At 40.3% G+C, this 18510-nt stretch overlaps 1 protein-coding gene across 4 annotated transcripts in view; it reads left to right on the top strand.

Moving 5' to 3' along the window:
- Positions 1-18510, top strand: part of METTL4 (methyltransferase 4, N6-adenosine) — a 63561-nt gene that overhangs the window by 44808 nt on the left and 243 nt on the right. Inside the window, exons 9-11 of one of the 4 annotated variants that reach the window (XR_010582914.2) lie at positions 10316-10519; positions 13909-14079; positions 16220-16309. Coding sequence is in view for 1 of the 4 variants with exons in the window: in XM_045378250.2 (XP_045234185.2) it covers positions 13909-13940 (32 nt within the window). In the remaining 3 variants the exon portion in view is untranslated. Of the gene's footprint in view, positions 1-10315; positions 10520-13908; positions 14447-16219; positions 16310-18510 lie in introns of those variants that run through there. The other 3 variants (XR_012427281.1, XR_012427280.1, XM_045378250.2) reach the window with 3 other exon arrangements.

Genomic DNA, 18510 nt, shown 5'->3' with positions numbered 1-18510 from the left:
AAGTAAGAGTTTTCCAGAAGGTGGGGATTAATAGAGGATTCAGACCTGTAGAAATATTTAAGAAGATGTAATATTGCAATAATGTTCATAACTTTCCTAAGAAACAGGCATGTCAGTGGAATAGAAAGATTGGAAGACAGTTGGCCGGACACGGTGGCTCACGCCTGTAATCCCAGCACTTTTGGAGGCCAAGGCAGGCGGATCATGAGATCAGGAGATCGAGACCATCTTGGCCAACATGCTGAAACCCTGTCTCTAATAAAAATACAATAATTAGTCAGATGTGGTAGTGCGTGCCTGTAGTCCCAGCTACTCGGGAGGCTGAGGCAGGAGAGTCACTTGAACTCGGGAGGCAGAGGTTGCAGTGAGCCGAGATCACGCCACTGCACTCCAGCCTGGCGACAGAGCGAGACTCCATCTCAAAAAATAAAAAAAATACAAAAAAGGAAGATTGGAAGACAGTTAAAGATAGGCTGGTTCCTAAAAGAGTAGACACTCATGCTTTCTTCATAGGGGGAAATCTTTTCTTAAGTAGAATGATTTTCTTCCATATTTATTAACTAGAGAAAGTGAATGATTTTAATAACTCCACAAGCTATTCTATAATATTAGCTCAGTTGTAAATGTATGGTTTTCAAATAATTTAGAGTTGCTAAAGTGGTACAACTTATAATACTAAGAGAACATTGTCAATTCTTTTGCACATAGAAATAATTATTTTCTGGAGTGTTTAAAGACTATAAATCTGTGCCCTGATTCTCTAAAGTATTCATAAGCATTTTATAAAAGACATATATTGGTAAGAATTGCTATTATGCAACATTTATTTTAATTAGGATTTTACTGAATTTCTTATATCATTCAGGCTTTTCATGTCATTTTTTTCAGTGTTCCATAGTTTAATGATGGAATACCTGTGGAAATAAATGTTTTAGAAAACTTACTACTATAAATATCAAGACGATTTTTTTTTTTTTTTGAGACAGGGTCTTGCTCTGTTGCCCAAGTGGGAGTGCATTGGGGGTGATATGGCTCACTGCAGCCTCAACCTCCCAGGCTTAAGGAACCCTCCCACCTCTCAGTCTCCCAAGTAGCTGGGGCTACAGGTGCAGGGCACCACACACCACACATGGCTAATTTCTGTATTTTTGTAGAGAATCAGTCTCACCATGTTACCCAGGCTGATCTCGAACCGTACCAAGACAATTTTGTTAAAAATTATACAACTGCTATTGTTCTGATAGTCATATACCATCCCATGTCTGCACAAATATAGTGAAGAGTGCATTCACATGATAGAAATGTAGTGCCCACAGGGATGCATATCTGAAGCTTGTCTCCACCTTACTGAGACCCAGGGGATTTTGCGTATTGATAGACTTTATTTTTACTATATTCTCAGTATTCTACTTGTAATTTCAAATGTTGGAGTTCACTTAAATTTTTTTTTTTTTTTGAGCTGGGGTCTTGCTCTGTCACTCAGGCTGGAGTGCAGTGGCACGATCTCGACTCACTGCAATCTCTGCCTCCTGGGTTCAAGCGATTCTCCTGCCTCAGCCTCCTGAGTAGCTGGGACTACAGGTGCGTGCCACCACGCCTGGCTAATTTTTGTATTTTTAATAGAGATGAGGTTTCACCATATTGGTCAGGCTGGTCTTGAACTCCTGACCTCATGATCCACCTACCTCGGCCTCCCAAAGTGCTGGGATTACAGCTGTGAGCCACCGCGCCTGGCCCACTTTAAATTTTTAATCTATGACATAATTGTTTTGTACATACCCAAGAAAAAGGACCAAAATATGACATGAGAATATTTTAGAAGTTTTTAGCTTTTTAGTGCATCTTGATAGAGTGGAAGATATGATGATAAAGTATGTAGCACTTGGGTCAACAATCTAGTTTCTTCAGTAGCTGAGCAAATATTTTAAATATATCTACTTAGCACGTAGTCCAAGGGGATGTAGTGTGGAACAAGACAGACATGGTCCTTGGCCTCCTGGGTTTACAATTTATAATTGCTGGATTACAGAGTATAGAATAGTAACAAAATGATAGAAAACTTAAGTGTAAAAGATAAAAGTGCAACAGGAGTCGTGTGAGTTTGAGTGTGAGGACAGACAGCATGGCCATGGTGGCATTTTGCTCTGCCTCCTTAAAAGGTCACTGGAAGTTGGTTACTTCCATTCTGATATAGGCCTCACCCTCCCCTGGCAACCCAGTCCACTAACACCTGTATTTTGCTGAAGCATAAAACCTTTAAGCCAATGTTCCCGTCAGAGCCCAGACAGCCCTCTGCGGGTTGGAGAGCTCTTACTGGATTGCACTGACAAAGGCTAATCTGTTCCGGGCAACTCTCGACACTTTCCTCTGTGTCAGCACAGTCACCTGGACTGTGTTCCAGCCACAGCTGTGACTAGATAATCTCACTTTGTCTCTTAGCCCTGTCATCTTCCACACCCCTGAAGTGTCAGTCTCTGTAGGCCTCTGTCCTTTCCGGCAAGGCTATTCCAGCAAGGCTTCAGGCCTGCAAGCCCTTCTCAAGCCATCCCCTTCATTGTCCAAAATTTTTGCCAGGCCTTCTGCTGTGTGCTTTGGACTTCCTACAGGCATGCATTCTATAGATTAACAGGGATGCTCATCCTGGCTAAGGATTCCACAGGTTCAAAACCAAGCTCATTGGAGTTCGATGTATTAATTCTCATAATTAGTCATATGTAAGTTTACTGCTGCTGGAAGTGAAGCTGAGACCAAGATGTGAAGTGCCAGATGCAGAGGCAAAATGATTATATATAGATGAGGGAGATAGACCTTGAGGAAATCTCCTGCGTGGGACTGGACACTCAGGAAACAATGTTTCCTTCTCATGGAAAGCAGATGGGATGCCTAGAGATGACTATGACCTGCAGTGCTTACGTGATGTAAACTTGGTCCTTTGTGCCCCTTCCCAGAGGTGGGAACATGAGAAAATGTGGAAGGTCTACTCATCTCCTGCTAAAAGCTCTTACGTTTCATAATCATGATTATTTGCTTTATATATGTTTCCTTCAGTAGCCCATGGAAGGTAAGAGAAAATTACAAGTAGACTTACAGTTGGAATCTTAACTTCTTGGCTGAGTGAAACAGCTAAAGGGATGGGGACACTCTCCTCTTCCTACCCCTACTTCCACCTCTGCCCTACCTCCATGAGACCGTCTGGTCACACATACAGATGCTTAATTGTCAAGGTCAAGCACCATCCCTCTATCACTCACCCAAGAAACTCATTGCTGAGGGAGTGTCGCTGCCTCTCAAATCCGGGACGTGTAGGTGGTTGTAGAATCTCACCTTTCAGGCGGAAGTATAGGAAATGCACAGGCGAAACTACTAGGCCCTGCATTTGGTAGGATATAAAGACTAAAGTCTTTGGACAAATTTGATCACTTATATAATTTCTGTTTCATTGGGAGCAAAACAACCGACACAAAATCGTGGCCAGAGAAAGAAGGTATTCCTGGACCGGGCACGATGGCTCACACCTGTAATCCCAGCACTTTGGGAGGCCAAGGTGGGTGGATCACCTGAGGTCAGGAGTTGGAGACCAGCCTGCCAACATGGTGAAACCCCGCCTCTACTAAAATACAAAAGATAACAGGGTGTGGTAGCCTGCCTGTAGTCCCAGCTACTGGGGAGGCTGAGGCAGGAGAATTGCTTGAACCTGGGAGGTGGAGGCTGCCGTGAGCCGAGATCGTGCCACTGCATCCAGGCTGGGTGGTAGTTATGGTATATTCTGACATACACGTACTTACATTTTCATTTTATCAGATCATTTTTCTCTTCCACAGAAACTCTGTGAAACTCCAAATACTACAATGTTGGGTTTCTTAAAACAGCCAGGGACTCCAGCATACGGCACCCTCCATTCCTCCTCTGGAAGTGCTTTTCATCTATAGCTATTAGAGTTCTCAGTTGAAAATGACAGAAACCAACTTTGGTTAACTTAAACATAAAAGGAATTGATTGCCAAGAAACCCAATAATGAGAAGGCTTGAGAATCAGGGTCGGAAGATGGGCAGGAGACAAGTGAGGCTGTGCAGCTGCAGCTGGAATCACGGCCCGGGCCCGGCACAGGGTCAGTTTGTTGTGGGGCCTGCTGTTGGGTCACCACCTCTGTCACTGCCATCACTGAGCCCTTGGCTATCTGTGTTCTGTAGTTTAATAATAAAATGTATGTAAAAATTAATATTTTAGAGTTAAAAATTACCATGACACTGTATTATTAAAAATTCTACTAACCTCTGTTTTCAAATTGTCTTCTCCCCACTTCCCCCAAATTATCACATGAGAACAGACAATAGACTATATCACATGACAGGAAGTGGTGCTTTTAGGGCGGAAGTGAGTATTGGAAGTCCTTTCTTTGCCCTACTGAAGACCGAACAATATTGGGTATGGCATGTTTAATGTTACAATACGCCTCATGTCCTAATGAGTCATGGGACCGTCAGTTGAACTGCTGCTTGTGCTGTGAAAAATTTCTCAAGTTCACCGTGCCCTTACACAACTGTCTCAAGGTCCAGGGCGGGACATGGAGATGGCAGAACCTAAGTCATGTGCTAGTGCCTTCTTTGTAAGGCTTCCCAAAAGTGTGCCCTGCCCCCACCTCCTCTGGGATTTCCCCCACAGTAGAAAGGGGGTTTGGATGCTGGAGAGTCAAAACAGAAGACTTCATAGTGCGCTTGTTTGCCCTTGCTGATACCCAGTGTTCTCCCACCCGCTTCACATCCTGGCCAAGTGACTGCTGCTGCTCTCCAATCTCCATGACCAGATCTGGACAGGGGTCAGGTCAGCGTTCATTTTGTCCTTACTTCTGTTTCAAAACCTTTGTTTTCTCCTCATGTTAGATCTTTCTGGAGGCTCATGCCCTCTGGCTAGAATGTCCTTTATACCATTGTAGTTGGGGTTATTTACTAATTTGTCTCTTCCACATTCATTAGAAATGTCATCTAGCTCCCCTTTCTGGTTCTATCTTTGTCCTGAGTGTGACTTTAATATATTTATGCCTTAATCATCTAACATTTGACTTTATAATTAAAGTTGATCTTATAGTTGGCTTTACAGTATGAGTTGGCCTCCATTTCAATCCTATAGACAACTTTAACACTAAACTGAATTTATCATCTATCCATTCCAAACCTGCCTCTATTCCTGAATTCTTAGTTAACAGTGTGACTATCCTCCAAGTTTCCCAAGCCAGGAAACAGTGAGTCATTCTGAATCCTCTTCCTTTCTGGGCATCTAATACCCAATCTAGTTACTGTAGATACCACATCCTTAAAAATCTCGAATCCATTTCTTGTCTCTATTTGTCTTAACCATTGCCTTAGTACAAGTTTAGATTTCTTTTCATGTGGATAACTGTAATATCCTTCTAACTTGTGTCTATTTTTAAAATGCATTCTCTTCAATCTATTCCCATATGCCAAAGTAATCTTCCTAAAACAAATCTGATCATCTCATTCTTTTCCTGAAATCCTTTTGTGGCCCCCTTTGGTCTCAGAATAAAAATAAAATTCATCCCTTTAAATAAAAGTCTGACCTTGATATGACCTTTGACTATTTTTATGATTCAACTACTGTATTTCCTGTTAGGTGAATTTTGTTCCAGACAAATATAGAATTCTCCAAAGTGGTGGTTTACGCTCTTTGCTGCTTTTCTATGTTTATTCCTATTAATAGTTTATTTTGTTTTTTGTTTTTTTTTTTTGAGTCTCGCCCTGTTGCCCAGTCTGGAGTGCAGTGGTGTGATCTCGGCTCACTGCAACCTCTGCCTCCCGGGTTCAAGCAGTTCTCATGCCTCAGCCTCCAGAGTTGCTGGGATTACAGGCATGTGCCACCACACCCGGCTAATTTTTGTATTTTTGGTAGAGAGGGAGTTTTGCCATATTGGCTAGGCTGATCCTGAACTCCTGACCTCAAGTGATCCACCGCCTTGGCCTCCCAAAGTGTTGGAATAACAGGCGTGAGCCACCGTGCCCAGTCCTCGTATTAACATTTTAAAACTCAATTAATTTTTGAGTGATATATTATAGGCAGGTAATATTTTTGAGATTTTCAGTATGGGCTTGTGATCCAACTTGGAGCCAGCAGAGGCATTATCTGGGACTTTTCTCCTGAAGGAGCAGGAAAGGCCATATTTTAAAGATGTGAACCTGGGATTCCTACCACTTGGAGTAGGAACTCACAGAGTAGGGTACTCATGACAGAAAGAATGACATCCATGTCTAGAGGGAAGCAGAGATAAGGACTAGTGCAAGGGAGTATGAGAGTAAGAAACCAAGTCTTGGTGACTTTATTTGGGTCCTAGATCTATTGTGCTTCATGTGAGACCTATTCTGGTCCTTTCTAGCTATTTGCTGATTAAATCCATTCCTCCACTTTTCACTCCAGCTAGAATGATTTAGCTTTTATCACTTGAGATCAAAAAAGTCCGTGGAAATTCAATAGAATCAAAGAATTAACATTCTTTATAATTGTAGTTTTTAACATGTTGGTTCTAGCTAGTATAATTTTGACAGATGGTTTTCATGGGAAACCTAGAGGCTTGTGTATATGTATGTGTTAACTTTTAAGTCTACATAAAGAGGGCTGTACTAAAGAGTAGCTCAGACTTTGCCTGAATTAGCCCTGGAAGTATAAAGAGGGAAAATGTGTCTTTTTAGAAAGCTTATTTGTAATTTTATATCATTTAGCCTAATGGTTCTCAACTCTGGCTGTACATTATATGCATCTAATAATTTTTTTTTTTTTTTTGAGAGGGATGTCCCAATATGTTGCCCAGGCTGATCTATCAACTCTTGGGCTCAAGGGATCCTCCTGTTTCAGCCTCCTGAGTAGCTGGTATTTTAAGTGTGCACCACTGTCCCGGCAATGCCTGTGACTCTCCCAGACAAAGTAAATAGAATGTCTAGGGATGGGAGACAAGCAATGGTTTTTTGTTGTTGTTGTTTTTTTTTTTTTTTTTTTTTTAAGCTTCTCAGGTTTCTACTTTCAACAAGGGTTGAGAACCACTGATCTAACATAACATTTTTCCTCTTTCCTTTGAGGAGTTCAGGTTGCTCACACATGGCATTTGTTGGCCTCCTTTGCTCAATGTAATGTTCCCCATAGTGAGCATAACATTAGAAACTCAGTTGCTGGCTTTCATGTTGTTTTCTAGGTTGACGTTACTTTCTGCAAAACTGGCCAGGAACATATGATGGGGCACGCCAACCTTTATTTCTTAACGTAATAATGTGGCTATAAATGCAAATCTCTATAAACTAAGTTACCCTAAATTGTCTTGCTTAGATTTGTATTTTCTGAGATTTATCTTGGTAACAGCTTTCTTTAAAAAAGTGACACTAGAAGTAAGGAGAAGATAACTTTCAGGAATAAAACTGATGCAAAAGAAAACCATTAGAATGATACTAAAATAAACTCAACTTATGTAATTATGTGTTTAATCTGTGGACAAAAATGTTCCTTAGATTCAGATGTACATTTTAGTCTATTTTCCCTAAGAGTTCACCAACATTTCCATATTAAAAGCAGTTTCTGTCCAAGGTTAAAAGTATATTCATTTCAGTTTTTGATGATGTATCTGATTAAAGACAGATATGTATATGTGTGTGTATGTGTGTGTGTGTGTGTATATATATATATATATATATTTATTTTTTTCTTTTGAAACGGAGTCTCACTGTCACCCAGGCTCTAGTGCAGTGGCACTGTCTAGGCTCACTGCAACATTCTGCCACCAAGGCTCAAGTGATTCTCGTGCCTCAGCCTCCCTAGTGGCTGGGATTACAGGCACCCAGCACCACACCCAGCTAATTTTTTTATTTTTAGTAGAGATGGGGTTTCACCATGTTGGCCATGGTCTTGAACTCTTGCCTCAAGTGATATACTGCCTTGGTCCCCTAAAGGGCTGGGATTACAGACGTGAGCCACTGCACCCTGCCAAAGGCAGATACATTTTTCTTAATTCCCAGTTTATGACAGCTACCAGTTGCCTTTAGGTATTATATATACACAGACACATACACATACATATATTTGTTTACTCTAATTGCAATAGTGTTTAAATAAATCCACAGAAAATGATGGCTAGAAAGAAAACAATAGAGAAATGTAGAAATTAATTAAATTTACTTAATTAATCATACAAGCATTTAACAGCATGCTGGCAGGGTGCAATGGCTCATGCCCGTAATCCCAGCACTTTGGGAGGCCCATGTGGGAAGATTGCTTGAGGCCAGAAGGTCAAAATTAGCCTGGGCAACATAGGAAGAGCCCCCTCTCTACAAAAAAATTTAAAAATTAGCCAGGTGTTGTGGTGTGTGCCTATAGTCCCAGCAACTCAGGAGGTTGGGCAGGAGGATCACTCAAGCCTAGGAGCTCGAGGCTGCAGTGAGCTATGATCACGCCACTGCACTCCAGCCTGGGCAACAGCGTGGGACTTGGTCACAAACAAACATCCAGCACGCCTTCTTTGTGCCCCACATGGCCTTCAGGCTGAGAGGAATACAATGCTGATCATCTGGAATTTATAATCTAATTGGAATGAGAAGATATAACAGAAAAATTAAATAAACTTACAGGAAGTAGGTGATTGAATGTCAGTCTGAATGGTAATGACAATAAGTACAGTATCTCAGATAAGAGATGTGTACAAAATAAGCTTCCTAAAAGATGTGAAATGAGAAAGACTTTTTGGATTTTCTCTGTAGGCTTCAATTCCCTGTGGTGGGTTTTTAGTTTCATATTTTTGACAAGATCCAAATCAGAAGCAAGTTCCCTTGTTAGTCAACTTTTTGTTTTCACAATCTACCTTTTTTAGAACATTGCTTAGAAAGTTATATATTGAGGGGTGAGCTGACATTATTTCACTAGATGTCCAAAATTTAAAATATGTAGGTTATAGTTTTAAAAATTTGGATTGAATTTTGTTTATCCCTATTTCTTCTGTTACAGTAGAAGGTTGTGCGAGCTCATAGAGAAATCTTGGCTGTTGGTCTAGAAGGTTGTTAGTGAGTGACAGGGCTGAGATCCACAAAGCCTTTGGGGAATGGCTAATTATTTTAACCCGGGGGCTCTCATGAGCTTATTGACAAGTAGTCAGACACTCTGGCCTTCCCTAGGCATTTCCAGTTGCCCTTTCTAGTTTATCTTACCTCTGCTCGGGAGTGGTAGCAACTAGAGGTGTCTCAATCATTCTGAATAATTAATGATTGACTTTTCCCACCCATTACAGTGCCTATCCCACACAGATGACAGTCACATGTGACAATTCTAGAGTGGAAGAGAAAGAAATGAAATGTGGTGAACAGTTGCACCTATCTAATATGCTAGGTTTTTTGTGCTTGTAAGGGTGTGTCTAAATGGAAACATTATTTGCCACATGTGTCTTGGTGGGCAAAAGGTACAAAACAATTGCTCTAGCATAAAGATAGAGGTATTTCTCTCTCCATATACTTACTGGGAAAGAAAGTTCCCCTCCATTTTTTTTGTCTGGGTTTAAATCTACTTTTTGGTGGCTGGTCAAAATTGCTTTCCTTTCAGCCACTTGAATGCTGGTTCAATTAGGCCCTTTCTCCTCAGGGCACCTAACTCTTGTAAAAAATCACCTAAGCTGCCCTTGATGTTTAACGATGCCATCCACTTTTAATGACTTCTTGCTGTTTTTTTTTTTTTTTTTCCTCCTGAAATTCTCTGACTTTCTTTACATAGTTGCCTCTTTGCTTTCGTTCACGGTGGCTTTTTATTTTGATTCCTCCTCTGAGCATCAACTTCTGGTCCACTGTCTCAAATAAATTCTAGTATATCTACCAACTAATTACATTTCAATCCCTACAATGTTAGGTACCTTGGGCTTTTTCAAATTACTTTTGATTTGGGGAAAGAATTGTAAAAAATGTTTCCACTGCAATTATTTAATGATTCAACCTTCATAGAAACTTAAACTTCAGAGGAGCAAATAGCCTCAACAGAGGACTAATTAAGCTTCATGTTACCCTGGCAAAGTAGGGAGAATAAGTACGCAGTGAGGCTGCAATCATTTTCTCTGAAGTTCGATTAAAAGCCAAGTTTTAAAATGTTAGACCAGTGCTAATCTGCATGAGTGCTTCGGGTTTCATTTGAGAAAGAATTGTGGTTGCAAACATTAACACTAAAATATGTGAATCTATTTCCATAATCAGGGTCCTATGGGATGGAGCCTAGATTTAATATGGCTTTGGCGCTTACATGTTTTCCAGTACATTGATTAATACTGTCCTCTCATGTGGAACCCAATCAGGGGCAACCTGCCAGAGGACTATTTTCTATAAATTTAAGCTGAACTAATATCTGTGGAAATCTTAAGACTAAAGAAGAGTTGATGAATATACTACAATTAAAGTTGCCTTGTGAATTGAAGAATGAAGCAAAGGATAATGAACATATTGAAATGATTCCACATGTTTTATGCATGACACATTTGTAATTAAAACAGATCCTGAAGGTAAGTTTGTATATACTAACATAATCATTGCAAAAAAGCAGAGTGTGTTATTAAATATCTCCAGGGCATATTTCCCAAATGCAGAATGTGAAAATTTGGTGCATTTCACTTCCTCAACAGTTGCTTATTAGAAACTAAAGATTGGGTGCCCTGGCAAAACATACTTGTTAGGAAATTTGTCTATATGAATCAAATATATGCATATTATATAATCATCTATTGGTTCATTCCCAATATACAACTTTCTAAACAATGTTTTAGAATAACTTTAATTTCAATAACTCAATTAAATATTAGCATTTGTCAGCCAGGTGTGGTGGCTCATGCCTGTAATCCCAGCACTTTGGGAGGTGGAGGCTGGCGGATCACCTGAGGTCAGGAGTTTTGAGACCAGCCTGGCCAACATGGTGAAACCTGGTCTCTATTATGTGAAAAAAAAAAAAAAGAAATTAACATTTGCCAAAATCGCTCAGTCTTACCAGAATCCTTCGAAATCTTTAACAACTCAGTGGTTATTATCCGTAGCAGCTCAATGCTGCATGACTATTATAGCCTGAGCCACCTCAGGATTTAATAATGATAACAAATGCTAATAATGATTTACATTTGTGAAATATATCAATCCCTTTGCAGTTTTTAAAATATTGTTACAACTTGTTTGATCATTTGATCTTTAAAATGTAGGAATAAATATTCTCTTACAAATGAGGGATATGGAGGCAAACTACATGTTCCATAGACTCTCATTTTCAGATTATAAGTAAGAATTAGTTCCAATAATCTTTTGAATGAGTTATTAAAGTTGACTAAAATTTGGTTTCATAAATGAAAATTAGCAGGTAACTAGGGATTCTAATTCAGTATCTTTTGGCTAAAGCATCTGGCTATCATGTAGTTTTGACAAGTTTGCAAAACTCTTATTGCCCTTGTTCACATTTAGACAAATGCAATTCCTACAATATCAAAGAGAAATTCTTATCCTTAAATCATTCCGGTTTTTTGAGTATGGTATTATTTTTAGTTGCTGCTCTTTTGCTTTGTAGTTTTAAGTTAGTGTTGGGAGTTGTTTGGTTACAGTGTAGAGCGTTGCATATTTGCAACAACTGTATTCTTGGCCCTACTTTTCATCGAAAGTAGATTTTTAGCTGTGTGTGGCAACTTCTAAACCACTAAGTTGTGTGTATGCACAGGTATAAACCAGAATGTTTCTGTATTGAGTGAAGCAGATTCTTACCACAGCGAGAATGGGTGGGATGAGAAGGTCTTGGGGTCTTTGACTTTCCTTAAGTGGACTGTGTTAAAAAGTGAGAACTACTTGTCTTCAGGAGTCCTGAGTTGGAGAATTACAAGTACCTGCTTGCTTGGCATGTGGTTACAGAGGCTCTACATAGACACCTCCAATTTTCATAAAGACCATGTTGATGTCATGTGTTTGTAAGAAGGAGGGGTAGGCCTGCTTGCATTGAATCCAGGCTTTTGCTACACGACTATGAAGAAATAGAATCACATGGGCCAGAGCCACCGTTAAACTTTATATATACAATGTGTAAAAGTATTATTCTATTTTTTTCCCTGAAGCCATGATTTCTTACATATGCCTAACTAAAACTCTAAAATTAGAGGGAAACGGACAGATTTGCCAGTCTAACTTTCTTATTTTTTGAAGGGAAAAAATGAGCTACAGAGAAATGCAGTGATTCAAGATCACAGAGGCTGAGATAGAATCAGTGATCAGAGTTCAAGTGTCCTTTTATTTTCAATTTTTAAATTTATTTTTTGCATATGAAATATAGTCACGATTCAAAATTACAGTAAGGCTTATAAATTTCCCTTCCATCCCATTCATCAGCCAAGCAGTCTTCTCTCTTTGTAAGGAAACAATGCTATGAGTTTTGTAAACATGCTTCCAGAACTACTTTATGTATATGCCAACAAACATGTAAGCAGACAGTCCCCCCTCTCTTTTCATAAAAATGGTAGCATACTCTTCACATGGTTTTATACTTTGTGTTTTTTTAACTTAACATTTGAAATTATTTTATATTGTTACAAAAAAAGCATCCTCATTAATTTTAATGGCTGTAGGATCTTTCTTTCCCCTCCCTCCCTCCCTCCCTCCCTCCCTCCCTCCCTTCCTTCCTTCCTTCCTTCCTTCCTTCCTTCCTTCCTTCCTTCCTTCCTTCCTTCCTTCCTTCCTCCCTTCCTCCCTTCCTCCCTTCCTCCCTTCCTTCCTTCTTTCCTTCCTCTTTCTTTTCTTTTTTCTTTTCTTTTCTTTTTTTCTTTTTGACTTTTGGTGCCTAGGCTGGAGTGCAATGGCACGATCTTGGCTCACTTTAGCCTCCTCCACCTGGGTTCAAGCGATTCTCCTGCCTCAGCCTCCCGAGTAGCTGGGATTACAGGTACCTGCCGCCATGCCCAGCTAATTCTTTGTATTTTTTTAGTAGAGACGGGGTTTTGCCATGTTGGCCAAGCTGGTCTCGAACTCCTGCCCGGCTTGGCCTCCCAAAGTGCTGGGACTACAGGCATGAGCTCCAGCACCCTGCCGGCATAGGATATTTCATTGAGTGGATATATCATAATTTATTTAGCCCGTCACCTGTTGACAGGCTTATAGGTTGTTTCTAGTCTTTTGCTATAACAAGTAACGCTGCAGTGCATATCTTGTACATGTGTTGTTTTGTACTTGTTTGAATATATCTATGTAATTTCTAGAAAAGGAATTTTCTGTGTTTATGAGTAGATTATCTGATATATATTGCAAAACTGTACTTCAGAAAGGTTGAATCAACTTATGTTCTTGCCATAAGCAATTATACTGCTTATTTTCCCATATTCTTACCAACAGAGTGTTATTAAATGTTACCTATCAACATTTTTCAGAAATTGAAAAATGATGACTGAGTGTTGTTTTAAGTTGCACTTTTTTTTTGAGACTGAGTTTTGCTCTTGTTGCCCAGGCTGGAGTGCAGTGGCACAGTATCAGCTCACTGCAACCTCTGCCTCCTGGGTTCAAGCAATTCTCCTGCTTCAGCCTCCCAAGTAGCTGGGACTATAGGCCCCGCCACCACGCCTGGCTAATTTTGTAGGGGTTTCACTATGTTGGCCAGGCTGGTCTGGAACTCCTGATCTCAGGTGATCCACTTGCCTTGGCCTCCCAAAGTGCTGGGATTACAGGTGTGAGCCATCACGCCTGGCCTTAAATTGCACTTCTCTTATGTTGAGAAATTTTGACCATCATTTCACATGCTCCAGAGCCATTTTGTCTTTCCTTTTCTGTGAACTGTATGTCAGTATGTTTGGCCATTTTTCTACTAGTTTGTTGGTCTTTTCTTTATCAGTGTTTGGGAAATTCTTCATGAATGAACTTAACATTTTTTTTTTTTTTCCAGCTATTCCCACTAAGTGCTCGGCACTGGGCTAGGACATGCTGCTCACTATTGCGAGTGATTGTAGCAACTCAGTTTTGAATATTTACATATGTTGAGGTGAAGAATCTTCCTTGACTACATCTGAGGAGTTATGGAATCATCAGAAGGAAGTCTTTCTAACAACACACTACAGTAAGATGCGTTTCTGATCCAAGCTGCCGTGGATCCATGTCAGGAGAAGCCTTCAGTTGTGTTTTAATAAATGGAAACCCAGAAGGGCTAAGAAATCTGCAGCAACCTGGAAAAATCAACTCCTTTCCCCCTGGAAACTGCTAGTTTCTTAAACACCCACATTTGCATTTAGTTTTGGGAATTTATATTGTTTCGGTAAAAGTGAGCATATTTGGTTTCGGCTTTGTTCTGTGTTATATCCTTACCATCTAACTCAAAGAGGGACCTTCCGCTTATTAACACTAGGCAGTCTTCATTTATTAGGCATGTGAGGTAGGCATTCCTCTCCCCACGGGACTAGGCTTAAAGAGGTTAAATAAAATAAAAATTGAGGCTGGGCGCGGTGGCTCAAGCCTGTAATCCCAGCACTTTGGGAGGCCGAGACGGGTAGATCACGAGGTCAGGAGATCGAGACCATCCTGGCTAACACGGTGAAACCCCGTCTGTACTAAAAAATACAAAAAACTAGCCGGGCGTGGTGGTGGGCGCCTGTTAGTCCCAGCTACACGGGAGGCTGAGGCAGGAGAATGGCGTGAACCCGGGAGGCCGAGCTTGCAGTGAGCTGAGATCTGGCCACTGCACTCCAGCCCGGGCGACAGAGACTCCGTCTCAAAATAAATAAATAAATAAAATAAAATAAAAATTGAAAAGGCATCCTTTTGTAGTGTATAGATCTGAGTGGTTTAGGCTTTGCAAAAATACTTCCTTATTTGAAAATAATCTAGAGAGTCCTAATATTAGCTGTTTACCTCTTCAAGTCCTCTGCGGTCATGGATTTCCACAGTAAACTGACAGAATGAGAGCAGCAGGGAGAGTTTCTGATGAGACCACAGAAACGGAAAATAATAAAAGCATATACGAGGAAGAAATTAAATTTGGTATTACAGTGTTATCTGTAATACACAACATTGAGACAAAAGATCAATTTTCATTATTGTCCAAGAGGTATTGATAAAAAAATTATTCAAACTATTATCTACAAATACCACAGCATATGAGTGAAGAAGAAGGGGAAAATGCCCAGGAGTAAATAAATTTGGCACTGAATAAATAACTCAAAAACTTTATTTATTTATTTACATTTTTTAAAGACAGGTCTTGCCCTGTCATCCAGGCTGGAGTGCAGTGGCACAGTCGTGGCTCCCTGCAACCTCGACCTCCTAGCCTCAACCAGTCCTCCCACCTCAGCCTCTTGAGTAGCTGGGACTATTGGCACATGCCACCATGCCTGGGTAATTTTTGTACTTTTTGTAGAGACTGGGTTTTGCCATGTTTCCCAGGATGGACTAATTCTAAAATCTGATGACTTATGTTCCTGAAGTAGTATATCTGGCTCTAGTTAATAGGGCATATTAACTGTAGTTAATACTGTATAGGTGACCAGGCGCGGTGGCTCACGCCTGTAATCCCAGCACTTTGGGAGGCCGAGGCGGGCAGATTATGAGATCAGGAGATCGAGACAATCCTGGCCAACAGGGTGAAACCCTGTCTCTACTAAAAATACAAAAATTAGCTGAGTGTGGAGGCGCGCGCCTGTAATCCCAGCTACTCAGGAGGCTGAGGCAGGAGAATCACTTGAACCCAGGAGGCAGAAGTTGCAGTGAGCTGAGATCATGCCACTGCACTCCAGCCTGGCCACAGTGGGAGACTCTGGCTCAAAACAACAACAAAATAGTCTATATAGGCAAAAGCACAGAACCTATCTAAATAACATCAGTTAACCAATTATGATTATGTTGTTAGAGAGGGAAGGAAAGAGTTGCTCTTACTGACAAATGGCTGAAGATCCCTGAGGGACTGCATCAATGGCAGCAATGTATCAATGCACAAATGGTATCTATGCATCAAGGCATCAATAGTATCCATGCACCAATGGCATCAATGCATCAGTGCAGCTGTGGCATCAGTGCATCTATGCATCAAAGGTGCAACCACCCCATCAGTAAAACAGCCACAGCATGAGAGGAAGTTTTAAGTTAATTTATGTAAAGTAAATTTTATTCACATAGAAGTCTACAAAGCATTTTAAATCTTTGGATAATATGGCTATAGGAAACCTATTGCAGGACCTCAAAGAATGTACCTTGTTTCTTACTTCTAGGCTTTGGAACGTACAGTTTCCCTGCCATAAATCTTCACCATCTCTGCCATTCTCCTTCTGTTGTGTCAACCCTTGCTCCTCATTTTACAGGTAATTGCCCCTTCAATTTTACAAGATTGTTAATTTTACAAGATTAATTGTCCCTTCCTTCTGGAAGCTTCCATGACCTCTCAAGAATGGGTTAAGGGCTTCCTTAAGCACTACCAGAACAGCTCAGACTTCCCCATCATGACACTCACTGCTCTGCATTGTATTCTAACTGTCTGCTTGCTTGTCTCTGCCTTACTGGACTATAAATTCCCAGGGCTAGACTCCATTTCTCTTTTGTGTATTATTTTTTCTCCAGGTACAAACTAGGCTTCAAGAAATATTTGTTGAATAAAAAAAGTGAGAATACACTTATTTAAGTTATAGTTACTCTAAATACTCTGATACAATTTTGGTGAAAAAAGAAACCATGGCTTAAGTTATAGATATAATAGTTTTTTAAAAGTTTATATCAATGTATTTTTAATGAGGATGTTATGCACTCTAATCTCCTGCAATGAATTATTTGCTAATGTATTAGCAGGTACATTGTAAAAAATCAAACTAATATCAATACTGTTTGTAAAATTTATAGGTATGATTTACTAATGTATTGATAGTCTATTGTAGTCAGTGGTTTCTAGAGTATACTCTTTTGCTGTGCTGGCTATTTACAGTGTATTATGTTTTTGTAATAAAATATCAAAATATTATCTTCCAGAATTGATGATGAAAATTGAGATATATTTTGGTATTTGTGGTATTAATAGTATAATACCCAATAGTATAGAAAAATCCTATAATCTTATAGAGAATCAGTCTGGATCTTGTTGGGTTATTGAACTTTTAATGAAATTTGCCAAATGGTGAGCATCTGTTAGGTGGCAGAGCCCTCGTTGTTGGGTGAGTCAAGCTGGTCAGGCAAGGTCACTGTACTGTTCGATACAGTTTTCCTGTTCTAATATGGTTCCTTAGAGAAGTTACTGAGTAACTGTGCTGATGAATAAAAGAGACAAGAGAAAGGATAATATTTTGAGAGAGTAAAGTACAATATGTAACATAACATATAAAGCAAGTGAAATATGTACATTTTTTATAGTTATCAGAATGTGATTTTTAGCTAGCCAAGAATCGAATTGTCATTTTTTTCTTTTAAAGTGGTATTTTGGGACCACTTAATAATTTTATTTTATTTTATTATTTTTTTTGGAGACAGAGTCTTGCTCTGTTGTCCAGGCTGGAGTACAGTGGCACAATCTCGGCTCAGTGCAGCCTCCACCTCCTGGGTTCAAGCGATTCTCCTGCCTCAGCCTCTGGAGTAGCTGGGACTACAGGTGCGTGCCACCACGCCTGGCTATTTTTTTGTATTTTTTTTTTTAAGATGGGGTTTCACTATGTTGGCCAGGATTGTTTCGATTTCCTGACCTCGTGATCTGCCTACCTCAGCCTCCCAAAGTGTGGGGATTACAGGCATGAGCCACCACACCCGGCCTTGAGACCACTTTAAAAGTGGTCTTTACTTTACTTCCTTTAAATTAGTTTATTGTATTTTCGGTAGAATTTTCCTCTCCTTCCCCATTCAGAGCCTGAATCATGATCATGTTTTGTCTTCCAGTGAGACGGTTACAGGATCAAGGTCAAATGAATGTCAGAAAGAAATAAGACTTCAATAAATGGAATTTGTAGAATCTCATAGCAAGGGGTGATCAGATAGGGTTTAAAAAATATGAGTATATGATGCTGAGGCAGAGAAGGGTGGGTGGGTGAGGAGAAGGGTGAACCGACATGAAAAAGCAAAATGTATACAAACTTCTCTTTTCTCCTCCTCCTCCTCCTCCTCCTTCCCCTTCCCCTTCTCCTTCCTTCCTTCCTTCCTTCCTTCCTTCCTTCCTTCCTTCCTTCCTTCCTTCCTTCCTTCCTCCCTCCCTCCCTCCCTCCCTCCCTCCCTCCCTCCCTCCCTCCCTCCCTCCTTCCTTCCTTCCTTCCTTCCTTCCTTCCTTCCTTCCTTCCTTCCTTCCTTCCTTCCTTCCTCCTCCTCCTCCTCTTCTTCTTCTTCATTAGATTTAATCCTCACATCTCTTTTATTGATCACTGTTTATTGCACCTCAGATAGAAAAAGGGAGGACTTTGATAAAACAGATCTATGCAAAGTGTTTTATCAAAAGTATGCCTTTGTCTAAGCCTGAGAGCAGAGTCTGAGACAAGAACTTGTGGGCAGGTAAGGGAAAGAGAGGGAGCTGATTCAAGGTTCCTCATCAGGATGT

This window comes from Macaca fascicularis, chromosome 18 (genome assembly GCF_037993035.2).
Source record: "Macaca fascicularis isolate 582-1 chromosome 18, T2T-MFA8v1.1".
Taxonomy (NCBI): domain Eukaryota; kingdom Metazoa; phylum Chordata; class Mammalia; order Primates; family Cercopithecidae; genus Macaca; species Macaca fascicularis.
This window is presented reverse-complemented; position numbering and strand designations above follow the sequence as displayed.